At 58.0% G+C, this 27,492-nt stretch overlaps 1 protein-coding gene and 1 long non-coding RNA gene across 4 annotated transcripts in view; one reads left to right on the top strand and one right to left on the bottom strand.

Annotated features, from left to right (window-relative positions):
* The window catches only part of LOC131519708 (uncharacterized), a 40,551-nt gene extending 35,748 nt beyond the window's left edge, over positions 1–4,803 (top strand). Inside the window, exon 3 of one of the 2 annotated variants that reach the window (XR_009265746.1) lies at positions 125–4,803. This is a non-coding gene — a long non-coding RNA (uncharacterized LOC131519708). Of the gene's footprint in view, positions 1–121 lie in introns of both variants that reach the window. The other variant, XR_009265745.1, reaches the window with a different exon arrangement.
* A 119-nt stretch (positions 4,804–4,922) lies between these two features.
* Positions 4,923–26,983, bottom strand: RAPGEF3 (Rap guanine nucleotide exchange factor 3). Of its 2 annotated transcripts, XM_058743017.1 has the most exons (28): positions 26,626–26,983; positions 25,932–26,144; positions 20,205–20,258; positions 20,014–20,120; positions 19,542–19,663; positions 19,229–19,397; positions 18,598–18,682; positions 18,202–18,262; positions 18,017–18,093; positions 17,680–17,826; positions 17,040–17,152; positions 16,646–16,734; positions 16,263–16,341; positions 15,906–16,056; positions 15,739–15,821; positions 14,881–14,920; positions 12,350–12,431; positions 11,878–12,024; positions 9,870–9,967; positions 9,272–9,397; positions 9,000–9,181; positions 8,677–8,767; positions 8,509–8,559; positions 7,489–7,576; positions 7,066–7,130; positions 6,380–6,434; positions 6,201–6,272; positions 4,923–5,349 (listed from the first exon to the last, which is right to left on the bottom strand). In XM_058743017.1, exons 1-28 carry the CDS (start codon positions 26,629–26,631, stop codon positions 5,231–5,233), a joined length of 2,772 nt encoding a protein of 923 aa, XP_058599000.1. In that variant the 5' UTR covers positions 26,632–26,983; the 3' UTR covers positions 4,923–5,230. The 2 variants fall into 2 exon arrangements, with proteins under 2 accessions (XP_058599000.1, XP_058599001.1); XM_058743018.1 differs by lacking the exons at positions 18,017–18,093; positions 18,202–18,262.
* Positions 26,984–27,492: the final 509 nt, after the last annotated feature.

Genomic DNA, 27,492 nt, shown 5'->3' with positions numbered 1-27,492 from the left:
AAGGGGATGGCTTATTTTCTGGGCGTGGGGCTTGCAGCCCCATGACATGACCTGGGGGAAGCTAGGAGCATCAGGGGGGAACAAATCCATGGCTCTGTGATCTCTTTGATGATATTCCCAGCAGCTGCCCAGCACAGAAGTCAAGAGCGAAGAGAAGAAGAGAGATCGAGAAGGCCGACCTCCTCCGTGAGCCACCAGAGTCCACGTGGGACCCGCAGGCTCCTGTTCTGCATGGGTTGCCCCTGCAGGACCAGCCCCAGCAAAGCTGAGCAGGTGAAGCCGGCCACCTGCCTCGCCCTGGGGTGCCCTGCGCTACCCAAGTGATACTCTGGGCCTTGCCCCTCGCCCAGTGTCATAAAAACTCCCCTACTGCCTTGCCTCAGGGCTCTTCCTTTCTAGTTCTCCCTTGAAGTGACCATTAGAAGGATTAGAATCGTGACCATTAGACCATTAGAATCTTCCCAAGTTATGTATCTACACAACAGGGGCCTTCTACAGACAACCAGAGCTCAGGCAGGCTGCAGGAGGCAATATTTAGGGGTAGGGGACTCTCTGAAAATCCTTCTAATAAAATTGCTCGCAGCTGACACTCCGTCCTGGCTGGAGGCCACCACTAGGAAGATGCTCGGAGAGTCGCAGCTTTATGACCAAGAGGGGTCACTGCCCCCTCATCTCCTATTGCCTTGCACAGCCTAAGTCAAGACACTGAGAGTGGGAATACAACCCAAACCCTTCTAGTCAATATCCCTGTTTATAAATCGGGAAAGCAAGGGAGAGAGAGGAAGGGACTTGCCCAAGGCCACGTGGCCGCTGAGGCCTAGGCCCCTCTGGCTCCACTCGCTGCCACCCACAGAGGGCTGCCCTGACACCCACCTGTGCTGCCTTGCGCTCTGGTTTACACAGGGCACCTTTCTGGAAGGCAGAGTAAGCTAAAAATGCCTTGCTGTCATGACCCCAGCAAAAAGTCACCCTCTCTCCACCTGTCTGGTGGCTACAGTCCCCTTGGTGCCAGGAAAGCCTGCATTCTTGTCCATTCAGCAACCCAGCAACTGCTCCGGCTGCCCACACCTCACACCCCAGCCAGACAACTGAGGCCTTGAGTTCTCCCCAAAGGCTGAGAACATGTCGGGCAGAGTCAGATGAGGCCCTATACATAGGGCTCCTTCACCCAGCGTCCACGCTGGTCAAAGTCTAAACATACAAGCAACTAGAATCCCACACCTTCCCTTAAAAAGTGGATCTGAGCTCTGGACGCAGCTTTCCTCTTCTTCTGGGAGTCACTGGGCCCATGTTCCTTCCACAGTGTTCCACCTACCACCAGCAGCATCCCTTCTGGCCCCAGCGGGGCCACCTGCTCCAGGAAGGCCCCAGGCATGACTAACAAGATGCTCTGAGAGCACAGCTGAGTCAGACTCAGCCTCTCAGAGGGATCTGCTCTCGTCATCACAGGGAGGGACAACAGCCGCTCATCACCGGGGCCACAAGGCGCCCTGTCCAGCTGAGCAACAGGAGGGCGGGGCTCGGGTCTTGAAGAGTCTAGAATCTCAGGGGCAGATACCTGGATTGTCTGGGGCAACTGGACAGGCCTAAGGGGACTGTTAGGTCAGGCCCATGCCCCCCTCCGCCCACCTCCGGCAGCTGTGTGAGAAGCCTAGCACTTGTGTACGGGGCAGGGTGTGAGGATACATTTGGAAATGCATTCACATTCTGGTCTATTGGTCCGTGGGAGGGAAGAAGGAATCAAGAACAACCGTCAGGCCAGAGTTTGCCCCGGCCAGCAGCCGCTATACCTGTCTGATGCTCAGGATACGCAGTGGCTCTCACCAGTGGTAAGTGGAGAGAACCCCCAACTCTGCGAGGCAGAGCTGTGCCTAAATGCTTGGGGGTGAGCAGTGAGACCGCATGGCCCTAGGCACCCTCCACCCTCTGGTCTTGTTCTCTGCACATCCTGTCCCTTCTGACAGCCTCATTCTGTGTCTGTCTGTCTGTCTGCCTGGCTGGGTGGTCTGCTCCATGAGGGCCAGGACTGCCTGTCTCATTCACAGAGCCCCTACTATGTAAGATTTCAAACATGAAGTGAGAGAGGGGGGAATGTCCATGCCTGGGCCCGTTCCTATAAGAGAAGAAAATGTTGGGGTTCAGGGAGATTGCATCTGGAGTGCCAGGGGCACCAGGAAAGGGCAGGGGTGAGTTAAGGCCCATGGCACAGGCCCAGCTGATAACACACCCAGTCTCCACCAGTCCACCTGCTTATTAGCCAGCTCTGTGACCTTAGGCAGATCATTCTGTGCCTCAATTTGACTGTACAATGGGGGTGGGGTGGGGCAAAAACACCTGCCTTATTATCAGCATAAAAATAAGATAATAGAGGTGAAAGTATGCTGGAGAGGATGAAAACTCTTCAAATCTAAATCAGCATGGGAAATACTACTGAGTAACAGCAATATTGAGATTAACCTTTGCTGCTTGGGAAGCCTAGCGGCCAGAGGCCCAGGGCTCGTAGAGAGAGAGGAGGGCTGGCTCCCAGGGAGAAAAGCTGGAGGAGACGGAAGGTCCGACAGTTGGGCTCCCGGCCTGCCCTACCCTCTCACCAGATCCTGCTCGGCCTGCTGGAGAGGCGTGGCCCTCCCTGGACGCACCCCACAATTAGCGTCCCGGCCTTCACAAGGAAGCGAGGGGTCAGGGGTGAGGGAGGGGTGAGTACGTGGGTGTACTGGAGAGGAAGAGTGATCTGCTACATTCTGTTCCTCCTCTCTGAGCACGTGTGCACACGCGCGCACATTCCCTCTCTGCTTTACCTCCTTTTAGGTAAGAGAGGGTTTTTTTTTAAAGGCCTCCTCTTATATTTTCTTCTCCCAGCAGTCCCACGAGTTTCTCCACCCGCCACAGCTGTCCTGAAGCCGGGACACCAACTGGGAGCCCCCCGAGCACGGCCTGGGCGGCTAGGACACGAGAGGATGCCCCCCAGCACCCCCATGCCTAGGCAGTCAGGGAGACAGAGGTGGTGTGGCCCTCAGAGCAAGAAGCCACCGTGACCTGGAGCCTTTCCCTCCTCCATGGTGACCCAGCCCAGGTACCAGGGTCTCCAGAGCCCCGTCTGTGACTTCCTGCCCGTCCTGGACACTGTTTTCCTGGCAAAGCCTCTCCCAACAGGCTCGAAAGGCGTGTCCGAGGGACTGAGGCAGCTGGGAGGTTGTGGGGTGGTTCAAGGCAGAAGGGACATCGATGTGGCCCCAGAGAAGACAAGTAGGAATGCTGACAAGGACACCAGCCCCGACCACGCTTGGCTTCCACGCTGTCTTTGCAGAGCCGGTCTTGCCCCCTGGTCTGAGAGGATGGTGAAGGGCTGTGGCCGGCAGGCCGGTCTGGCCTTTGACCAAAACCCAGCAGACAATGCGTTCAGGAGGGAAGCGAGCCCCTGGGAGTCCTGACTCACCAAGGCTGGGGCCTCATGTCATGATTGCTCAGCTCTGGCAGCTTCTGTGCCCCGTGGTCCTGCATCTCCACCCACAGGCAAGGGAACGGGCTGGGGCACCCTGCCACCTGCCCTACCCAGGCTCTCCCTGGAGGAGTGGGCTCTGCCCAGCTTCACCCCGTTGCTGCCACCCACCCCGTCGGGCCGAGGCCGTCTCCTTGGCCCTTGAGGCAGAGCTATAGTTCGACTTGCTTTTCACTTAGAGCTGGACTGAGACCATCACACCCACCTTACCCATGGAGAAATGGAAGCGGAGAACTGTTCCTTAACTTGCTCACGTTCACTCAGAAAGCTGAGGTACGATCCCAGCTGTGCCGCCTCCTGTGAAGGGCTCTAATTCTCTCCAGAAGCAGTTTGTGTGTGTGTCCATGACCACAGGGAGAAGAGAGGTCTGGCAGTGCAGGGGTGTGGGAAGGAGGACTTGAGCGAGTACGGAGCCACACCAGCTGTCTAGTCCACCTCCAGGTATGGGCCCATGGCCTCCAGACGCCCTAGGGCCCGGCTGCTCAATACCTACTCTGGGGTCATCCTCAAGGCCAAGAGATCCTTCTCCGGGCCAGACAGGGCACCTCGCCCCGCTGAGAGGAAGGAGGCCCTGGGGAGAGAGGGGGTTGCTGCAGGGCAGGGGAGGGAAGGACTGAATGCTGACGGAGCTTGCTGGGACCATTCTCATCCCTGAGAAGAGACTGGATTTCCTGGGATCCGGCTGTGGCTCAGAAAGGGATGGGCTCCCCTCCGAAGCCTCGGCCTCAGTGTTCTCTACGCATCACCTGCCGCTTCTCTGAGGCCTCGGTTCATGGTGAGGACCACCCAACAGGCTGAGACGTGCTGCAGGCAGAGAGGGACAGCAAGTGCAGCCAGGAGGCGAGGGTGGAGGAAGTTAGTCAGCTGGGCTGTGACAGTGCTCACAGACCACACTGGAGAGCCAAGGGTCGCCCCGGCCGGCCACTGACAGGGGCTCCAGACTCCAGCAGCCGCTCCGGCCCCTGTGGTCAGGGGGGTTAGGTTTGGATGGCGGTCAGCCATCTTGGCGCCCTGCCTGGACTCCAGAGACCAGCGGGACCGTTTGTCAGCCTCTCTGGGTCCACTCTGGAGCACAGCACCTCCTCCTCAGCTCTTGAGTTTGGGAGGGTGTCGCCTTCACTGCCATGCCCCAACAGGGCTGGCCTGGGAACACAGCATCCCGGTTAATTCATGTTAATGATAAGGCTCCCCAGGGACCATCACGCCTGCCCCCCTGCCCGTAGGAACAGCCCTGGCCACACCCGACTGTTTATCTCCTGTGCTCTGGGAAGAAAAGCAGGACGGCCCCTCCCCCGCACCCCTCCCCAGGCGGCCACCCTGCCCCTGCCACACACCCGCAGCACAGATGTGACAGGCTCTCTCTGTCCGCTGCGAAAACAAACTGCCTACAGATGGCCTGACAACAAAGCCACAAGACACAGAATCTGGGAAAAACCTGGTGCGGAGAGCTCTCTATTGAACCCAGAGTCCCAGCACCTGCTCTGCTCTCCCACCCACTCCAGGGCCTCTCTGCCCCCCATTCCTTGGCCTTGGGCCCCGGCTCATTCCATTCCGAGGTCCTCCTTGGCCACCCGTCATCACAGGGGACAGCTGCCTCCATGCTGCCCGCTCCAGGGCCTTGAGTCCACTCTGCGGAGAGCCCTGCCCAGCTGTGGCCAGCCTGTGGGCCTCTTGGCCCCGGGCGTGCCCTGGCTTTCCTGACGGGAAGTGCCCGCTCGGGCCCCAGCCTCCTCACGGCTCCAGCTCCCGGGACAGGCGGGAGAGTTCCCGCTGGTTGTCGATGACCTTCAGCTGCTGGACATAAGCCCAGGTGCTGGCTGGACTCCGGGTGTTCAGCGACTGCTCAGAGCCTGTGGGGGTGGGGGAAAGGGAGGGCGTAGGGGAGAGTGGTCAGGGGGGGGTCACCCATGCCACGTGGGAGTGGGGGTGGGGAGGAGAGTGGGGGGGGGCACCCATGCCACTCGGTAGAGCCCATCCCTTCTCCCACAAGGAGCAAACGACCCTTGCTGCCCTCCACCCCCTCACCCGGCCGCTTCCCACAGCCAGTCCTGAAGACTGTCCACCGCCCCCCCCCCCAGTCTGGAGCAGAAGAGTGGTTAAGAGCTCAGACTCAGAAAAAAACAGGTCCCCAAGATTCCATACAGCATAATACGCCTTTTACTAAATTCAAAAACAACTGAAACAAAAGAATATTTTGTGCTCATAACATATATACGAAGCACGTTAAAGAGATATGTACACGTACACGTGTGTGTATATATGTCTATATATTTATAAATATATCTAAATAAATATATTCTAGCAGCACAGGAAGAGGAAACGGTCTGTAGGGAGAGGAAGCTCTTGTCAATGTGCTCACACTTGGCTGGGGCCCAGCGGTGTTCATCATATTATCACAATATATACATACATAAAATAAAATAAAGGGCCGATGATGACAGTGTTATATGAACTGTGGCTTATGATTTAATCCCACTTCACGCAGCTGAAGACCAACCGAAAAAATCAGGCCTGGAGTCACTAACTGTGGGGCCTTGCCCAAGTCACTTCAGTGCTCTGGCCTGTTTGCACATCTGTAAGCTGGGATAACATTCTACCTACGTCACAGAGGTGTAGGGGAGAGCTCAGGGCATCGTACGTGCAAGTGCGTGTAAACGCCAGCCGTGGCTGACCCGTCAGCACCCAGCCCTGCCCCACTTACACGTGGATGTCCTGGCTGTCTGGCTGTCCTCGTGGAGGTGGGAGACGCGGCTTCTGAGCGGTGAGAGGGGCACTGCGAGGGGTGAGGGGGGTGGGGCATCAGGGAGACTGGGCCGAGCCGGAGCCTGGAAGGGGACGAGGTGGGGCGGGGGCTCCTAGCAGGGTTATCAGCCCTCTCACCATTGCTGTGGCTTCGGCAGTGATGCAGCATCCTCACGGCTCTGGCCATCATTCTCTGTGAGGACAGAAGACCAGGCCTGAGGGGCAGGACCCTGGTGTGGCCCGTGGGTCAGCTGGTAACCAAGCCCCCTTTGAGCGGGGCGCTCCCGGGGACTAGATGGGGCCATGTCTGCTTTGCCCCGGCCTACCCAACGGCCCCGCGGGGAGCAGGCAGTGCGAGAAAGAACAGAGATCAGGAAGGGCTTAGAGCGGAAGAGGCCTGGAGGGCCTTGGTTGCAGGGTGAGGTGATAAAGGCTGTCCTCTCCACTACGCAAGGGAGTGAAGCAGGGGCTATTTAAAAGAAGTATTCGTATTTGTATTATTTTTTGAAGTTTGTTTATTTATTTGGAGAGAGACAGAGAGCACACAAGCCGGGGAGGGACAGAGAAAGAGGGAGAGACTCCCGAGCAGGCTCTGCAGGCCCAGAGCCCAACGTGGGGCACGAACTCACGACCCGCGAGATCACGCCCCGAGCCGAAAGCAAGAGTCGGACGCTTAACCGACTGAGCCACCCAGGCACCCCCATAGCTGTATTATTAATAATACCTTTAGACTATCTCCTGCCCCACCCCCCACCTCCTTCCACGACCACAGTCATATCCCCCAGCCCACTCTAGGGGCAGACTCTCACTGTCCTTGAACTCACCATCTTCTCAAAGTTGATGAGATTCTCTACCAGCGTGTGGTTCCCCTCATGGATGAAGGTCATGTCTGCCAAGAGATGGGTTTTGCTTAAAGGTCCCCAAAGCTCTTCCCCTTCCTGCAGCCCAGGAAAGGCGAAGGGCCAATAATGAGAGCCTTGGGTCTGTCCCAGCCCCACACTGCCCTCTTCCTCCGGTTCCCCTCTGACCTCCTGGAGCAATTTCCTTGTATCCCTTAGGCCTCTCGTATCAGAGACCATCTGATGTCACCAGCACTTGCCTGCATGTCTCAACACTGCTTCTAGCCTGGGAACTCCTCACTCATCTTTGTGCCCCCAACGTGTCAGCACCCCAAGGGTCAGATAGACATACAGACAGGCACAGGACTGGAAGGGCGGAGGCAGAAGGGTAAGCTCTGTTCCTATTACCTTTGAGAAGAAGGGGCATGAAGGGGATGATGGGAGGGGAGAGCTTGGTGAGGGCCAGTCGATAGACTCGGTGGTTCCATGAGGGGTCCTGAGAGGGAAGAAGCCACAGTGAGCGAGGGAGGGCCCCGCTCAGCATGACCCACCACGCACCGCGACACAAGCAAACACCATCCTCTCGGAGCTCCGCTTCCCCTGGGCCCCAGGTCTCACCACGGCGGGCTCTGCAGAGGCAGGAGGAGACCTGAAGCACTCGGCCAGCCAGCGCGCACGCGGCTTCCTGGCCTCTGGTTAGCCCCCCAAGCAAACTTCACAGCCATTAGTCTCTCAGGGGCCCTCCAGGTTTCAAAACTCTCTCTCTCTCTCTCTCTCGTTTCTGCCCCTGTCCCTCTCTAGCGAGTAAATTCCTTTGAACCTCTTGAGCCTGCAAAGGGAATTTTGTTCCCAAGAGCTCAGAGCCAGGCTGACAAAAGCACCTTTGTGCCAGTTCTCAAGAGAACACTCTCCAAACCTCTTAGCCCCCCAACAATTCCTAGCAGGGAGGAGGAGTGGGAGAGGCAGTCGGCTCCCCTACTCTTCCCTCATCATTTGGCCTAATTTAGCCCACGGGCTCCTCGCATCCCCTGAGGGGCCACTGACAGGCCCCGGTGCACCGTGGGGTCTGGGGCCAGGACTTGCTTCCAGGGTCCTGAGGCAGGTCGGCTGGAGACCAGCGATCCCCTGATGTTCCCCTGGTGCATCAGAGCCCAAGGCCAGACCCCACGTGGGCCCTGTCCTGGTCTTCATACAGGACATCATAGCCACGGCCAATGCTCCCCGCACTGAGGGATATAATGCACTGCGCAGCTCCCTCATAATGCTCACACTCCGTCCTTCAGCCAGCAGCCCAGACTCTCAGCCCAGAGAGAGTCAGGCTCTGACCCAGGGCTGGAAACCCTGGAAGTGACCAAAGACATGTAGAAGGGCTGCTGGGAAGCCCAGAATCAGGGTTTCTGGAAGGAGGAGCCAAGGCCCAGCGCTCACCAACAGCCTCTCCAGGGCCGAGTACAGCTTCCGGACTTTGTGGGGCAGCCGCTGCAAAGGACAGGCAGATGGAGCGGTCACTGCTCTGGGACGGGAGCCCCATCCCCAACCGGGACTCCCAGGATGGGCACGCCCCCCCCCCCCCCCACCTCGCCAGATCATACCTACCTCCCAGGTGTGGGCCAGGCGGCTGATGGCCGAGTTGCTGAGGCCAAACATGACGGCAAAGAAAGAATTGAGATTCTTTTGCTCCTTGAGGCTGTGAGTGGAAGACCCAGAGGCCCTCAGGGGGAAGCAGCCACACCCATGGAGTCCCCACACCCAGGCAACAGCCAGCCTGGGGCCAGGACCAGGCTGGGCCAGCACTGCCTCTGTGGGGGCTGGGGCTAGATGGGGTGGGGATCTGGGGCTCCGACTGAGCAGGGACGGGGATGTGAGAGAAGGTGGCCTCAGGGCTCTGCCACACACCCACCGGCCCCACAGGTACTCACTGGGCAGCCAGCTTGATGAACTTCCTGAGCAGCTGGGCCCGCAGGCCGGGTACAGGGCAGAGACACAGCTCTGTGGCCACCCAGTACTGGAGCTCGTTGAAGCGGCGCATGAAACGCTCCAGGTTGGCGGTGGTGACGTCCCGCAGATGCTGGGGGCCCAGCACATAGTGGATCAGCTCCACCTGGATGGGGGACAGCAGGGGAGATCAGCCCACACCGGGCGAGGTGCCCCTGCCGTCTGCGCCTCTCCCCTCCCCTCTCTGCTCCCGCACCTGGTGGATACTGTTGAAGAGGTTCCAGTCGTGGTCCGTCAGCTGGCCCGCCAGGTCCTTGGCACTCACCAGGTCCAGCCCCTCAGCAGAGCCCACGGAGGGCCCCAGCTGCTCGGGGAGCGGGGTCTGCAGGTGGAAGAGAGCTCAGGAGGGGTGCCTGAGCAACCCAGGGGACAGGCGCAGGGAAGGAGAGAGTTGGGGGCGGAGACTCCGTGCCTGTGGTTGAAGGGGTGTCTGGGCGGGTAGGGCTGCTACCAGGAACGGAAGGGCCTCTGAGGCATAGGGCTTCCCAAAGAGGCATCTAGTCTCCTGCTGGCTCCCCGGTGCGGAGACCCCCTCCTTGTATGGCTCCTGTCTCCTGGGGGAGCCCCCAACAAGGGGGGGGGTCTTGTTTCTCCTTGAGAGCTCTCAACCAGCTCTCTCCCTTCCCCAGCAACTGGAACCTTCCCATCCGCTGAGGCCCACTCCTTCCTCTTCTCCCTTACGTCCAGCAGCAGCCAGAGCCAGGCCCCCCTCTCCCCTCTCTATGACCCTCCCCTCCACCCACCTCTGCCACCCCTAAAACACAGCTCCTCCCTGGCACCCTGCTTGTTCCTACCAGCTCGCGCACTTCCTGTGGGTTGACAACAAAGAGCCGTTCGTTGAGCCCCAGCGATGTGGCCACACCACGGGCATCTGGCTGCAGGCCAATGGCATCTGCAAAGAGAGCAAAGAGTGGGCTGGGAGGGGTAGGGGTGCAGAGAGGGAGGCCAGGGAGCCACTGAAGGCAGGGTAGAGGCCCCATTTGGGAGGCTGGGAGGCCCCTTCTGCCAGCAGCCAGGTTGGAGTCCTGGGCAGATGCTCTGAATGCACAGGGGCAGGTGTCCACACACCCGCACTGCCCAGGTCAGCACACCCGAGGAAGATGAGACAGGGCTCTTAGCGAGACAGGCAGAGCTTGGGCAATATTGGAGTCTTCCTGAGGTTCCTCCTTGGTCACATGGAGACAGCAAGACTTACCGTGACTACTCACGAGTCTAATAAACTAATTTATGGAAGTAGTGGCCATAAGTATACGATGCATAGAAAAGCCCTTTGAAAACTGGAAATGCCTTACAGAGGTCTTAGTGTTGATTTTCACCACTTCCTACTGACCAAGACTGTGTTTTTAGTCACGTTCGAGTCCCCAGTCTGTAGGCCAGTAGCCACCAAAGCCAGATATACGAGACCATCCATGTGTCCAAAACAATATTACCTCATATTTATTTTTCTCATCTGTTTTGCATTTTTACGTCGCAGGCAGCTTGATACGATGTTAGTATAGGACTATGTGCAAATGACTTACAAGCAAATATACACATAGAAGGGGGCTTGTGGTCAAAATATGAGTCACTGACATGGAAGTCCATCTAAACAATCTGAAGGTCAGTGCTCTAAACAGCTTCTGCCTCATAGTAGGGTGTCAATCAAGTCCTTGGACAACTGTAATTCTCCAGGTGGCCACCAGAGGGCGGTGCTTCCCAGAACAGAGCACAGGCACCCATGACTTCATCCCGTCTCCCCACTTCCTGAAGGGGGAGAAGGTTTTGCTTTTCTGGCCTCCACTCCTTGCCTCCATTCTTTGGGTACCCCGAATTCCTGTCTACCCTGGGCTCCAGCTGTCAACCCCGGGGCTGTGTCCTTCACGGAGAACTCGCAGCGGTTTCTGATGGCCCAAGTTCCTTGAAAGCAGGTCTAAATAATTCTCACGCTGCCCCGTTCTGAGCACTAACTTTGTGCCTCCTCGTGCTGAATGTTTTATATACGTTATCTTGTCTAATGGCCACAGCAGTCCTGTGCAGTTTTAGTACTCATGTGACAGACGAGGAATCCAATAAGCTCTCTGCTCAGACCAGGATCACACAGCTAGTCAGCAGTGGGTCCTGGGATCCCAGCTCAGGTCCGGGAGTCCTGTTTCTGGTCCTAACCATCAAGCTCCTCTATCTCACCTGCCATGGTGCCTCTATCTCCCAACACCTCACTGGCCCATTAGCTGACTCTCAAATACGTTTGCCGGCTGACAGAATGAATGAGGACTACCTAGAGTCAAAAGCCAGAGTCTCTCATTTACTATGTGGACTTGGGAAAATTGCCCATAACCCCTTTGAGCTTCAGTTTCCCCGTCTGCAAACAGGATGAAAGTACCTATCTCAATAAGGTCGTTACTCGGATTAAATGGATATATGAGCATGATAATAATAAAACCTATGTACGAACTGCTGTGTCAGACGCCATTCTAAACCTTTAAATAAACGAGCTCATGCACTGCTCACAGTTCCTCTATGAAGTAGGCACTCTCATCAGCCCCATTTTACAGGTGCTAAAAAGAGCATAGAGAGATTAAATATCCTGCTCAAGGACCTACAGACACGGAGGGGCTCAAATGCAGACAGCAGGCTCCAGAGCTCATGCTCTTAAACACCACACACCGATCACTTTGAAGACACATAACGAACTGCCCTTAAATGCTAGCCATCATTAACATCGATGAATATGATTAAAATGATGATCTTAATATGGGGGGGAGTCTGGGCACGGATCCGAGGGGCCTCTCCCTCGGGGCCACCCTGCCCAGAGACACGACTCACCGCCTGCAGAGTTGACCTTCACCAGCTCCTGCCCCTTGGTCCAGCCATCCTCCTGGGCCAACGCTGCCATCACCTCTCTCACTGAGGCCGTCACAGGCAGCTTCAGGGTCAGCACTGAGTGGTCCGGCCGGTAAATGTCATAGGGGACTGGAGAGGAAGACGGGGCTGAGCTGGAGGAAGGGGCTCCTTGGTGCCCCTACCCAGAAGTCAGCAAGCAGCAATGGTAGCAGTGGGGGCGGGGGATCCCCAGGAAGCAGGACAGGTGACAAGGGGAAGCCTGGGGGGATTCGCTGCATGGAGTAGGTAGGGAGGCCCTGAGATGCGGAGGGGACACACAGGGGGCAGACTCTGTCTGGAAGCTTGGAACAGAGACCCCGAGGAGTCCAGCGTGCCCTCCTCGGCCAGGCAAACTAAGGTCAAGGGTGATGACGGCAGGGTGCAGGCTATGCCCTGGCCGGCTGGGACCACCAACCTTTGTCCCCAACTCGAATGGCACAGTTGCTGCTGGGGAGGGGCTGGTCCTGGCCGGGGAGCCAAACAGGCATGTTCCTGGCCTAAGAGGGAGAGAAAGTAAGGCCCGGAGGACACAGAGGAGAGCACGCAGAGCCAGGGAGAGGACTCTGTCACGGGAGCATGGGGCCCACGCATGGGGTCTGCTGGCGGCCGGAATCCGAGCCCCAGCGGGCATCGGGCGCCATGGCTCCCTGAGAAGAGCCAGAGCAGGGCTACAAACAAGCCAGTGCCTAGTACATGTGTGTCACCCCCTTTGCCAAGTAGATCCAGGGCTGTTCTAATACGAGCACACCTGAGCTGTTGGTCCTGGTTTTCTCTTCCTCTTCCTCCTTTGGCTTACATTTGCTAGTCTGCTATTTGCTACACATCAGGCTGAGCACAGGCTTATTCTAAGTGTCTAAATATTCACAACAGCCCTTTGACGAAAATATCATCATTCTTATTCCCATTTTATAGAGGAGATAAATGAGGCTCAGAGAGGTTAATAACCTGCATGAGGCCACACAGCTGTACGTGCCACAGCTGGAATCCTAACCTGCTCCTCCCTCCCTCCCTCCCTCCCTCCCTCCCTCCCTTCTTACCCACCAATGATCTACTCCCCCGTGTCACCAGCCCTGTCCAGTCCCACAGCCGCTTCTCACTGGACCCCAACACTGGGCCGATGGGACAGCCCTGATGGGCAAACGCCTCCGGAACGCAATTCCTCTGCCCACCCCACTGTTCTTCCAATGCCTATACTGACTCTTCCTCCTCCAGCTCTGCAGGCGGCAGATCCTCCAGGTTCAGACCCCGCCCCCCGCCCCTGGCCCGGCTTCCCCGCAGCTTGTCATCTTGTTCTGGGGGTTCCTCTGCGCCCTTCCTCCCAGCCCAGGCCAACCTCCTGTTCCACCTGCCAGTGGCCTCCCTCTTCATGTGTTACAATGGCCCTACTATTCTCTACCCTCGGCCCTCGGTCGCCTCCCGCCCTCCCCCTCCAATCTGCCTGACCTGAGCCAGACTAAGCTTCCTAATATAGTTTCAAGGCCATCATTGTCTGCTGGATAAAGCACAGGCTCCTTAGCTGACTTACTCAAAACACACATCTGACCTTGTCAATCCGTGGCTCCAACACCTCCAGCTGCTCACACGGTTTGGAGAACAAGCACCAAACCCCTTACCGAGGCTCACGGGGCCCTGCATGTTGTGGCCCCTGCATGCCTCCCCGGTCTCCTCGCTCCTTCTCACACTCCCTCCTGCAGGGTCCCTAACAGGTGGACTCCCTTCCCCTTGAACCTGACTGCAGTCCTCTACTGCCTTGATCCTCACACCCTGCAGCTCTCGGCTCCTGGGGTCGCTCTCCCTGATCCTGACCCGAGTCAGCCCTTCCCTTTTCAGAGACTCCCTCCTTTCCCGTCCTGCATCGTGACACTGCTCAGCAGTTCTGTCCCTCACTTGACTATGAGCCCCACGAGGCCAGGGGCGGCTCTCCCCTACTACCGCATTGTCAGCACCTAGCACAGTGCCCAGCACACGGGGGCGATTCCGCACTAGTTCCTGAGCATCAGGCACGAGCCGGGCAGTGTGGGAGCCCTGGGGAAACAGAGGCCCTTCCCTCATTCTAGTGGGACGTGACCGACACTAACAGATAATAAGCAAGTAGGCAAAGAAACAAAACGACTCCACCTGGTCATAATGCTTTGAAGGGAATCATGGAAGACACCTTGGAGGAAGCAGAGAGGGGGCCTGCGGGGAGTGGGGAATGCTCTGGATAGGGAGATGGGAGGGGGGCCTGGGAACCAACATTTTGGCCGAGATCGGAAAGATAGGAAGGATGCAGGTGGGCAAAGAACCAGAGAAAGAAAGTTCCAGACCCTGAGGGGGGAACAAGTGTTGCCCATAGAAGAGGAGGAACTGTGAGAGTCTCCAGCAGGAGGATGAGTGGGGACAGGCAGCTGGGCACAGAGAGCCTGGTTGTTCTTCCCAGGGCAGCATTCCCCACAACCAGCCCCATCCTACCTTTCCAGTCTTTTTTTCCTACCATGCCTCAAGAAATCTCGGCTCCTGCCCCCTGTTCTCGTTCCCCTTTGCTCCCTGTGGGCCCCCGCCAGGAACGGTATGGGCCATCTCTGGCTCCCAGAGTGCTGGGCACCCAGAACCCTGGGCTTCAGAGGCTGCCTTCAGGCACCACCCCTCACCTCCCAGGGAACTGCTAACAGGCTCTGCGAACATGGATTCCCTCCCAAATGCAACAGAAGCCCCTTGGGGTGAGGGAGGGGTGGAGAGGTGACCTTGGGCCTCTGTGTCTCCCATCAGGCCAGCTCCCAGTGCCACACATGGCTCGTGCTCTGTGAACACCTGTCCCCGCCCCGGGGGTGCGTCTGTGCATGGGGATCCCTTCCCAGGCAGAGCCCCTGGGGTGGGGGCTGGAGGGGCCGTGTGGTCCTGGAGGCGGGCAGAGAGAAGAAGCCAGGGCCAGACAGAGGTGAGAGGAGCCAGTTCATATGCAGACACCTTCATCTGAGGAGATGCATTCCCACAGCCATTTTCCATCCTGGGGAGCAAATGAGAAGGGAGGTGAGATGAGACCAGGGGCCCCCATGGGCAGGGCAGGGCAGGGAGGGCTGGCTCCGGATCCCACCCACCCTCCTCAGAGGCTCAGAGTTTTGCACACATGGTAAGCACCAGCTAGAGAGGGGCAAAGCGGGGGCTTGCAACCCAGAGACTGCACTCTGGGATTTCCCCAGGCCAGCAGGGGAAGGAGAGTTCAAGGAAGTACCCCAGGTGTCAGACTGGGCAGGGGCCACTGCAGGTGAGCTCTCCCTGAACCTCACCTGCCCCCATGGGAATGTCTGGGAGGGCCAAGATAAGCTCTAGGGAATTCACCGGGCGTGGCCAGCAGGAACCAGCCCTGAGGATGCTTGGTAATAAATATGTGCAGAATGGAGGAAGTGAGGACAGCAGGTGCACTCGGGATATGAGAATAACACGGGAGTGACTGCGTGATGCAGGAGAATGCACGAACATGACGTGAGGTGGACAGCAAGGGGACTGGTAAGAACAGCTAATTGAACGAGCAGGTCTAGACAAATGAGCAACCCCAGCCGACGCTCGTGGAGCACACAGGGCGTGCAAGGCACTGCTCGGTGCTCTTAAGGCACGCTAACATTTTGTCCTCCTGAGATAGGATCTCTCCTGGTTTTCCAGACTGGAGCCCAAAGCCCTGAGAGGGAGGAACGTGCCCAGGCGGCACAGCTACAGGCGGTGCAGCTTGGATTTCAAGCCACACGTTTGGCCCCAGGGGTGCTGTTCTCAGTCCTTGATGCACTGCCTGGCATGCATATGGAAAGTTGACTGGGAGCCAGGCATTACCTGTGGTGTTTCCGCCTCTCCGGCCACTGCTCCCGTAGCAGGATGCAAAGCCGGGCGTCTCTGCTCACCAGGTCTGAGAGTTTCTGGGAGGAGCCAAGATTCATCAACACAGAGGTGGCTGCGTCTACGCTGGCAGCCCAGTCCAGCCCTGCCTCACTCCCACGTACCTGGAGAAAGCTGGTGGCCACGGGGTCAGCGTAGAGCATGGGACCATACAGGGCCACCCACTGGCTGACCAGCCGCAGGACCTGCTGCCTTTTGTTGCAGACGTAGGTGCTGTGCTCCTGCTCACTGCCTCCTGAGGGCTCCGCGTGGAAGGTGGGCACCGGTCAAGGGGACCACAACATCCAACCAGACCACCCACCACACGGCGGGAAAGGAGGGGCAAGGATGCCCAGGGCCCACTGACAAGCTGGCCCTGGCATGAGGCTGGTACTTCAGAGGGTTCGGCACAGCCATGCTGTGAGGGATGCCTTCCCCCTGCTCCATACGACATCCTAGTCACCCCGGGGCTGGAAGGATATTGGTGCAGGAGGGCAGCACAAAGCTGGGCGCTAGGCATGAAGACGCTGTGGGTCAGGAGGAAGTCGCTGAGAAATGTCTCTGTAGGGCAGGGACAAGGGGACAGGAGGAGGCTTCAGAGATCAAGTCTACTGAGCACTGACATAGGCATAGTTGGAGTAGCCCTTCTCCCGGTCCCATAATGGGCGGCGTGCCAGCAACGTCCAGCCGCCGTGACAGCTCTCCCCACCCAAGCCAAGAGCACAGGAACGAGTACTTTTTGCCGACTGACCACATGGACCAGCCCAGCAGCCAGTGAGGTCAGACTCAGGGTGCCTGGCCCTCTCCCTGACTACACTGCCCACCCGCTGAGTCACACAGCAGGCAGGGTGTCTCTTGCCCCTACCTGTTGGGTCATGAGCACTGGAATCAGGCCGCATGGCCTCCAAGAGCAGTTCTAGGATCTTCTCTGGGGTGCCAGACATCACTGTATACCTAGCAGAAACAGCCAGTCCATAGCACACGTGCTACCACTCCCACTCCCGTATCTGGGACAGACATCAATAATCAATCACATCATCTCACTCTTCCCTATTTGCCAGTTCTGTCCCACCTTGGGGTTGGAGGGAAAGCTGGCTCTGAGGGGGGCACATCTTATCCCTGGGTGCCCCTTCCCCCCATCCCCAGGAGACCAGCAGGCGGGGGTCGGACATGGAGGAAGGGAAGAAAGCCTGGGAAACGGAAGGAGAGAAGGTGGGCAAGAGAGAAGGGGTGCAGAAGGAGCATGGCGGGTGTGTTACCGGTTCCTGCCTGGGGTTGGGGGGCGAGAAGGGCCAGCGCCCTGGGAGGCTCTCTCCAGCACCAACACCACTTTGCCATGCTCTTCTAGCCTCATGGTCTTTGCTTCCACATCCTGGACAACAAGCCATACCCAGTGCTCAGCACACATCATGGCTCCTTTCCCCCATTTTAGAGCATCTCCCTCCACCTCCATGCCAGACCAACAAGGCTCCCACAAGGGCATTCAGCCCTTCTCCCACCCCATTCCATGCCCATGGCCTTGGATCTGCCCTACCAGTCCTGTCTATCATGCAGCCTGAGCCCCTCTCTACCCATCCCTCACTGGCCTCCCTCTGTGGCTCCCCCTTTCCATTACACTGCCTCCCCTCACACCCTAGTCCCCTACCTCTCTGTGACCCCCTTCCCCCACGGTCTCCCACACTGAGCTGGAGTTCTTGGGTTTCGCTAAACTTCCTCAGTGTGCTATTGCCCTCTTCACTTGGCCATACTCCAGCCATCACCTCCAAGTTCCCCCATCTCCTACCTCTCCCTGCTCCTTACAGGCCCTCTCTGTCCACGCCCCTTACCTTACCCCCTACCACTTCTGCAGAGACATGTCCCTGCCATGTCCCCTGCCCTCCCCACCCCCAGTAATGGCACCTTGATGATACGGTTGAAGTCCTGCTTATCCACACGGAGAAAATGACAGTTATCTTCTCGCAGGATGATGGTGGCTGCCCGGGGTGCGTCATTCACCAGAGCCAGCTGTCCAAAGTCATCTCCCTCATGCAGTGTGGTCACCAGCCCCTGCAACCAGGTCTCAGTCACAGCCCAGCCAGGCCCCCCAACACTCAGAACAGATGCACGGTGGGAGAACCCCAAGGCAGGAGGAAAGCTGGAGATTGGCAACCTTGGGTCCATTGAAGGTACTTCCTGGGAGGACTTGGACCAGGGAAGCCGGTACAACCCAGGGGCTGGGGAGACAGGAAGAACTCACCTTACCATGGGTCACCACGTTGACAGATCCCTTCCAGATAATGTACCACGAGGTGCCCTTGTCTCCCTGGCTGAACACTGAGGGAAGCACAGATCAGACACTCCTGTGGGCATCCCCCACTTCTCCATGGCCTCTGCCACGTCCAGGTCCCTGCTGCCCAGCTTCCTATCCCCTGTCTGACTTACACACGGTCCCTGCTCTGCTGTGGGGTTCAAAGAGCAGAACTGCTGCTAATTCCCGCTTCACCTGTGAGGTGGGGAGAGGAGGGTCAGTGGGGTGAGCCCAGGGTACGAAGCGGCGGGGGGGTGGGGGGGGTTAGGTCCAAAGACACAAGTGCTCGGGGGCAGAGATGTGGCTAGGTCGGATGCCAGGGATTCAGCAGGATATGAGGCAAGGGGAGGAAATGAGCTAAGAGAGGCAGAAGGATTTCTGGATGAGGATGCTGGGAACAAGAAATCAGATGGACATTTCCCAGCCTTTGGCACAAGGCGAGGGACGTGTCTTCTGGCCCAGCAGTTGGGGCCTCAGGGGCTCACAGGGAGAGGGGGTCCTGGGGAGAGTGTGAGGGCAGGCAGACTGACCGAGTTGGAGAGGTGGGCCACGGCCTTGATATGCAGCAGCTCCTCGAAGATGAGGTCCAGCTCCTCGTCTGTGCGCTGACCTGGGCTGTGGGCACGGAAGGGCCGGGAGGCACACGGTGTACCGTGGGTCTGAGGGCACGGGAGCCGCTACACCCACCACGCTCTGGGCCCGAGGCCAGCTGGATTGTTACCCGTAACAGGCCAGCCACCACTGAGTGCACACGGTGTGCCAGACAAGGGCTAGGCGCTTCGAGTGCATCATTTCTGCCCTCATGACAACCCCTGACGTGGGCATCGTTATCCTCCTTTGACAGAAGAGGAAGCTGGCACGGAGAGGCCCAAGGCCACCCAGCTAGTAGCCAGCGGAACTGGAATTTGAACCCAAACCTGCCTGCAGGCTCCAAAGCTCCCCCGTCTCAGCCACTGCGGCACCTGAGCGGACAGGTCTTTGGAGGTGCTGTGCCCCCCCACCCACAGTTACAGAGGAAGAAACGGGTTCAGAGGTGGGGAAGGAAGACTCCAGATGACCCAGCGAGAAGTAAGGGAAACTCTCAGCGATGAAACTGAGAAACTACAGAGTCTGAGAGCCATGTGAGGCCCAGGATTGTGGGGTGCAGGGCACCCGACTCACGGCTTTCGAAGCGCCACAGTGAGCAGGGCATCAGGCCCCCGCTGGGAGAGCAGGGCCATAGCCTCCACCAGTTCCTCCTCCAGCTCGTGGACTCCCACGGGCTCTGGCTCTGGCCCGGGGAAGCGGTAGAATTGGGTATCTCGGTCCTGGAAGGTCCAGTCGTGTTTCACTGCAGGGCAGAGGCCCAGGTGTGAGGAGAGGAAATTGAGGCCGCGTGGGTACAAAGACCCCATTGCAATTGCAGGCACCCCCGGATGCCTGCTCCCCAGGACCAGCCGGCCCCACGGGGGCCCCACCCTGGGCTCGGGCTCACCATGGCAAAGGGCACCTTCATCCAGGAGCACCTGGCAGATTCCAACGGCTTGGTTTCGGGAATGAACTCCAAGGCTCAGTGCCAAGATCCCATCCACCAGCTCCCGGCCAGAGCAGCACTGCCTACAAGAGGTGAGGGGACAAAGAGGAGGGAGAATTAAGTGGCAGGAGGGTGGAGGGCAGAAGGAAGACTTTCCGTCAGAAAGGTGCCTTCCCTCTGTGGTGACAGCATGGAGACTGCTTGGGATTTTCTCTCTCCCTCTCTCTCTGTCCCTCCGCTGCTTATGCGTGCTCTCTCTCTCTCTCTCTCCCTCTCTCTCTCTCTCAAAATAAATACATCAACCTTTAAAAAAATTTAAAAAGAAACAAGTGCCTTCCGAGGCCAGAAGCAGGACTCAGCCCCGATGTCCAAAGTAGAGCAAAAGGGAGAGAAAATGGGGGTGGGCAAGGAGGCGGCTCAGGCCTCCACTCACCGATAGAGCCTAAGGTGGTACTTCCGGTCTCGGATAAGGGTCGGGCAGGTGGCCAGGAGGTGTCGATGCAGCTGCTTCCCAGCCCGGAGCACCCGCTCCGTGGAGGCCTAGGACAGGGGCAGCACAGCAGGTTCAAGCCCTGACCCCCGGCGGTGCTGTCCCCTCCCGGCTCCTCCCCTCCCGGCTGGTACCTGCTCCAGGCTCACGCTGAAATCCAGGGACTCCTCACTGTCCGTGAGTGGCGTCTAAGGGCAGGGGTGGGAGGAGGGGGAGGGTCTGCACGTTAGTGCCAGGACTTCAAATCCAGCTCTTAGACCTCGGCCCTCTCCCGTCTCTCTCAGTCCCTGCCCAGTCCCCAGCTCCAAACACTCAGTCAACAAATACACTAGTTCTCCCCGACCACCCCTGTATGCCAGGCACCTGCCTCTTTCCACCCTATCACCAGAACTTTGCCTTCCTTCTAGACTCACGCACTACACCCCCGCAGATGAGCTCCCCCTTCTGCTTACTCAGGGCCCAGGTGTGCCCAGGCTCCCAGGTAAACCACACCTGTGCAGGGGAGAGAGCTGAAGAGCATGAGGATGGGAGGTAAGGAAGGCCCATGACAGGCCAGGAAGTGAGTGGCTTGGAAGGGAGGCCTAGAACCCTTGCTTCTGGGCCAGAGTCACAAGGCCTGATCCTGAGCCAGGCTTTGTCCCCAACCACAAGACGCTGAGACGCCTGGATTCAAATCCCTGATCCTCCATTTCTTAGCAGTGTGATCCCGAACATATGGCTAACTTCTCCCTGCCTCAGTTTCCTTGTCCATAAACTCTATAAAACACTCGTAATACCAATACAGAGGCTTTGGGAAGGGCTATGTGAGTGATTCGTACCGAATGTTTAAAGCACTGCCTGGCATAGAGTTGTATGTACATGTTAGCTATTATTACTCATCTGTGAAGCAGAGGGCGGGCTGCTTGCTGGAAAGCCCCTCATGAGCCTTCTTTTTTTTTTTTTTTTAATTTTTTTTTTTAACGTTTATTTATTTTTGAGACAGAGAGAGACAGAGCATTAACGGGGGAGGGGCAGAGAGAGAGGGAGACACAGAATCGGAAACAGGCTCCAGGCTCCGAGCCATCAGCCCAGATCCCGATGCAGGGCTCAAACTCACGGACCGCGAGATCGTGACCTGAGCTGAAGTCGGACGTTTAACCGACTGAGCCACCCAGGCGCCCCTCATGATCCTTCTTTTGCTGCCACCTGAAAACTGGAATTTGTGGACCTCTCTGGACAGGATGCCCTACCCTCTATGAGCCCTCCCAAAGGCGCAGCACTTTATAGTTTACAAAGTATGTCTCCCTCCACGATGTCCTGATTCTCTACAGAATAGGACCAGATATCAAGTAGGCAGAACAGGGACTGTCCGTCCTCTTTGACTTAAGAAACAGAAGTCTTGGGGTGAAGAGCCCGTGTAACTCAGTCACACGTACTTGGGATGGCCAGACAGCCGTGCATAAATTCCAGAAGTGCTCACATTCTTGTTCTCACCCCACCTACCGCACCTGCCTTGTTCCTTCCCTTCCCCCTTCTCGACAGCTCTCTCTCCTGCTTTCCCATCTACACTCAGCCCCTGAAAAGGACCTGGCTAGGAAGCTGGGGTACAACCAGACTTGGGGCCAGAACCCCCTCTGCTCATCCTGGCATCTTCCCACTGTGTGCCAGGCAGAGGCCTGAGGTCTGGCATGCATAGGCGCCTGGCCCAGGGCTGGGCGGAAGTCGCTAGGTGTCCCAAGGGTATCCCTGCCCGGGTCATGGGGCCCAGCCTGGTGCCAGACACAGAGCCCTGGAGACTTAGCAACAGGAAATGAGGAGGAGGAGGAGGAGGAGGAGGAGGAGGAGGAGGAGGAGGAGGAGGAGCCAGGGAAGGAGGAAGGGCAGGAATGCTACCCAGCCAGCCCCCTGTGTTGGAACAAACAGTGCTGAACACTAATGACTTGTTGTTGTTCATGTCAAAAGGCTCAGGTGGCCCCGGTCCCTGCCCCAACTCTCTGGTGCCCAAGACCCAGGCTCCAGCATATGCTCCCTTCCTGGTATTATTCTGACCCTGGAGGGCACATCAGGAGGGGAGGTGCCAGCTCACAACCCAGATCCCAGATCTCCAGGCCTTGTTTAAACCGTTTCCTGCCCTGCCCCAGGGAATAAGCAGGAGGATCAGAAGAAGGAGGCTCTGACCCATCAGAGGTGAGGAAGTTTCCTGAAGGCATCCCTCCCAATTTGCCAAGGAAAGCAGGAGCCCAGAAAAGATGAAGTAACTTACCCTGAGTCACACAACTACTCAGAAATTCAAGATCCTACTGAATAACCAACAGTGGCCCCGAAAGTAGGTGTTTGTCTGCTGTTTCACAGCTAGACAGAAGGAGGCTCCGAGGTTACATAACCTGTCCTGAGAGTGGGTAAACAGGGCCACCAGGATTCACACTGTGCCTGTCTGATTCCAAAGCACAGGTCACCATCTCCCAGGCACCTCCACTGCCTCATGTTTGTCCCACTTCATGCTATGGAAGGGTAAATTCTGCCCTCAGGAATGTTCCACGGGCAAGTAAGTTTGGAAGACACGGCGTTAAACAAAGTTCTGTGGGTTTGTCATAGTCCCTCTGGGACTATGTCCATATGCACTGGGAGCCTCCTAGGCTGGCAGTGGGGGTACTATTCAGGATACGGTCAAGGGCATGGGCTTGCCATCCATGTGTCTCGGCCAAATCTCAGTTTCCCATTACCAGCTAGTTGTGTGACCCTGGCTGCTCATTGACCTCTCTGCCTCAGTCTCCTCATCTGTCAAATGGGGTTCGTGATAATAGTAGCTATGTCACAGGTAATTATGAGGATCAAATGAGTTAATAACATAAAGCACTCAAAGCGATGCTTGGCTTGTGGTAACCGCTTAGTAAATGTTAAGCAACTCGATTAAACTTCGTTATTTTATGATGGGTGCCTATTACCTGGACACAATGCAAAGAAGTGTTGTACCTTGGCTGACCCTCTCTCTGATGTGATAACCCCGAGCGTCAGCTTGGGGTTCTCAGTTGGAAAGAAGTGGCTGGTATGGGTAGGGGGAAGGCTCTTGACCACTGCCTCCTCTCCCGCCTGGACAGGAAGGACGCAGGGTAGGAGAGGAGGGGGTAGCTAGCTTCCCTGCACCAGCGCCATAGCCTGCCCCCCCTCCTTCCCTCCCTGTCACTCAGTGTCAGAGCCACGCTGAAGGGGCAGGCACAGAGCCAGAGAGCCTCGTGGGGACCTGTCAGACCAGTTCCCTTAGGCCATGGCTAGGGTCTCAGGCCAGGGCTGTATGTGCTGGGACAGGGAGAGGACGCAAGGGGAAGGGTGATGCTTTGGGGTGTCAGTGTTTTCATTTACAGCAAAAGAAAGTGCACCATGAGCTCAGACTCCATGGCCAGGTCACCTGGGACAGAAGCCTAACTTTGTCTCTCAGCCAATGTACAGCCCTGGACCTGTCACTTAGCCACTCTGTGCCTCTGTTCTCTCATCTATAAAAGGAGACAATGACACCGGTATCTAGCTCACGGCTATTGTCGGCTCACTTGACACGAAAAAGGTAAAGGCCTTATAATGCTACCTGGGACACAAGTATTATACAACTATTAGCTACTACCATTGTTTGAACACGCTTGCGTGAAAGCATGTTTTCTGAGTTAGAGAATCTAGCCACCTCTCCCCAAACAATCACTCAAAGGGAAGCATCCCAGGCTTCTCTGAGATTACGGGACGCCCCCCAGAGGTCATCCTGATCTTGCCCCTGCCTCTAGATAAATTGATCCCTCTCTGGCTCCTGGGCATTGGACAAGATCTCCTCTCCTTCTCATGCTTCCCAAAGGAGATGTTCTTCCATCCCATCCCAGTGTCACTTTTGCCATCGATGGTAAGTCCGTCCTCTGTCTAACCTCACCCTCCTGTAACCTGCTTTCATTTCTCTTGTCCTGATCTAGTAGCAACAGAAAGTACTCTCTTCAGACCTCAGGAGGTTGATGGGTTTCCCCCTGGTTTTCTAAGAGGCAGGCATGGCCTGAATAACTCCCAGCACTGTTCGCCTAAGCTCCACCCCTTTACAACATCCACCCCTTACCCTACATGTGCACACTCCCCGACAAGCACTTCTTCCCTTATGTGAGCCCCTCCTAGGCCAGACGAATCATCTCACAGGTGACAGGAGCGACTTGACTGGTCCCCAGAACCTCTTAAATGCAGCCGCATCGGGCTGAAGCCACCCCACTCACCCATTCCCCAGAGACGGTCAGCAGGGCGGGGTGTGGCCCAGGCCCCTAGCCCTAAAAATCTAAGTACCCTTTAATCACCAATTCCCACCTACCCCCCCTCCCCCACACACACCTGGCTAGAGAGGGGCTGTGTTTCTGTGACTTTCACCCTATTTACACTCCAGCAACCCTCACATCGCCCTTCTGGCTTCCCCACGCACCCCAGCTCTTCGATTCTGGGGGTTGAGGGAGTCAGGAGACAGCCTGGCGGCTTCTTCCACCCCTTCCCAGACTCTGGGTCCCAAGGGATCCTCCAGTGACCTCATTGTCCTGGCACCTGACCTTTCCCCCACTCACCACCTTGCCTCTACAAGCTGGGAAGGGGACAGGAAATGCACAAGTAATTATAGACTGAGAGGGAAGGAGGGAGGGAGGGTTCCAGCCCACGGGCTCCAAGCAATAGCTACTACCAGTGACCTGGCGGGGTGGGGGAGACAGCTTAGCCCAGAAGGGGCCAGCTCCCCTGCTTCCTCCAGAGCCCCATCTTGAGAAGGACCCAGGCCCAAGAGGGCCCTGACCAGGAAGACCCAGGGAGGGAGTGCGGGAGGGGTTGGGGGGAGAGCTAGGGACACCTAGATTATCCTCCCAGTTCCGACGCTGAGGAAGAGCCCATCACCTCCGCAGACCTTGTTTTTTCTCACTCAGCCTCCTATTTTGATAAATATAAAGGCCATTGGGCAAGAGGTGGGAGGAAAGAGGCTGACGGTGGTAGTCACTCCACTCAAAGGGACTTGACGACAAGAGACATAAGTGACAAGCTCTCCCAATTCTGTCGTCTGCTCTGGTTTTCCCTCGACCCCTTTGCCCAAGTTCCCTCCTGGTACCAGCGCCCCCTCCCCCAGCCGCCTGCCAATGCTGTCCCCGTGGGCAACAGAACAGACACACAACTGAATCTCACTGAATCTCAGGTGAAGGAACTCGGTGAGGTCTGGGTGGTCGGAGAGAGCTTCTCCGCTGATTTGGATCCTGCGACCATTATCCTGTCCCCCACCCCGCCCCCACTGCTCTTCCCCTCCTGCCCTCTCCGCCCTCTCCTTCATTCTCGCAGCTCCAGGATGTTCTTCACTGGCAAAGGGAGACTCCAGCTCCAGTCTCCAAACTTCTCAGAGCCCCCCCCCCCCGCTGAGTCCCCCAAAGCCAGATGCCAAGCACTGTTCACGTGACCACCTCACCCCAAGATCAAGCAGAATTGACGCAGTTCTGTTGGTCACTGAGGGAGAATGTTGCCACGGTGATGTACCAAGAGCAGTAAACAAGTTTACCCCACCTCCCACCTTGACCTGGCCCCCAGCGTCTCACACATGCCTCCCCTCACCACCTGGAGAACACACAACCACCCACCTCAGGGCACACAGAGGTGACACAAATGACAAATCCCTCTCCCCCTGCCCCATGCCACAACGGGAAGACGCGAGTACCACATGCACATGGACCTACACGGGGCAGCTGTGTGAGCCACCCACGCGCACGGCGGCCAAGCTGCTTGACCCACTGTCCAGCCCAGCAGGAGCCCCTACACCCCCAGAAGCATGCTCTTTCTCCCAGTCCAGGCCCTCCTGCAGTCCTTGGTGCCTGGCCCTGGCCCGACAGACGATGGGCACTTACCCAGCGGAGCCCCTGGATGCAGCTGGGGCGCTGGTGTTCAAGCAGCAGCTGGTAAGAACAGCTCCGGGGCCGGTGCATCCTCTTCAGCACCATGTTGAGCAGGGTCCCCTCCGGCACCACGTCCGGGAGGCCTCCCACCTGCGATGCTCCGAGAGCTGGGCTGTCCTCCACAGCCAGGCCCACCTGCCAGCGGCTCTCACCTGGCCAGCCCACCTGTGACGCAGGGAGGAAGGCAGAGAGCCATGGGGCTGGGGCTGGGACTGGGACTGGGGCAGCTGGACCAGGGCACAACTGCCCCAGGCAGAACCACTTCCTCTGAGTCCTCTGGACTGGTCAGGCGGAGGTGCTGCAACCCTGCCAGGAGCCGGGGGAGGGACAGGAAGACCTTCACTGGGGCCTGCCGGTCTGGCGCACTTAGGGGTCTCCAGCTGGCGGACCGGAGATCGGGCCTTTCTTCCCGGTCTTCTTTGGACTTCTGCCCCACCCCACTGCCCATGTCCCTGGAGGGATCTCCACCACCTCCCAGTATGAGGCTACCGACTCACTGGATCCCCCAGAAATGCAGCTGCAGCTCAACCCTTCTTCGCCCCTTCTCCTTCACCCCTGACCAGCCCTCTCTTTCCCACCCAAACACCCCACCCACCCTGTCAGCTTCCTCTCCTGCTCCTCCCCACCCTGACCCCACTTTACCCACCTTCATGGTCCTTCTCAAGCTTGCACAGCCCTGCAGGCTCTAGCAAAAGGTTGGGGAGGGGGAGACCCTCATGGAGACCCCTACTCCTCCTGGAGGTGTGTGGGCTGTAAGCCCCAGGCGAAGCGGAACAGGGCTAATTCCTAGCTGGACTGGCTGCCAGGGCGACCGGTTGGGTGTAGAGGCTCCTTTTGGGTGGGTTGAGGGCAGGGGGCGTAGGGGGGAGTCCCCCCCCCAGCGGCAAGGAGCCCCAAGCCTCCGCCTCCGTCCCAGACGAATGAGCCAGCTGGCACCGGGCGCCGAAGCGAGGCTGCAGCTGGCACTGGTCCGGGCGGGAGCTGTCACACCCCCTACGCTGCCCGCCCCCTTCCCCTCCCCGGGACAGGCTGGGAGGGCAGGGAGGAGGCGCCCGGCCTTACTGTGGGGGAGGGCACAGGGAAGGGGGCGGGCTGGGCCGGGGGTGGAGTCTGGACTCCGGGGTTGTAGGGCGGGCACCAGTCGGAGGCCTGAGAAACCCCAGGGGGGCAGGAGCGGCCCAGGGTTGTGTGTCGCGGCGGCCGCGGCCGGAGTGTCGGGGTAGGGGTGCCGAGTGGCCGCGCAGGCCGCCACGTGGCCGGGAGGAGAAATGCAAACACGGAAACCAGGGGAAGGGGGAGGGGGGTGAGTCATTGCGGCCCCACCCGGGAGGGAAATCCGGGCTGGGGCCGCTTCCCGGCCGGGGGCGTCCTGCCTCCTGTTTCGGTTCAGGGTCTCGAACAGTCCGGGGGAGGGATTGGGCTGCTTTCCCGTGGGGAATCCCCCTCCCCACCGTACCCCTGCCCGACACACACACACACACACACACACACACACACACACACACACACCACG

Source organism: Neofelis nebulosa, chromosome 8, assembly GCF_028018385.1.
Source record: "Neofelis nebulosa isolate mNeoNeb1 chromosome 8, mNeoNeb1.pri, whole genome shotgun sequence".
Taxonomy (NCBI): Eukaryota; Metazoa; Chordata; class Mammalia; order Carnivora; family Felidae; genus Neofelis; species Neofelis nebulosa.
Note: the sequence above shows the minus strand (reverse complement) of the source record. Positions and strands in the feature narration are given on the sequence as shown.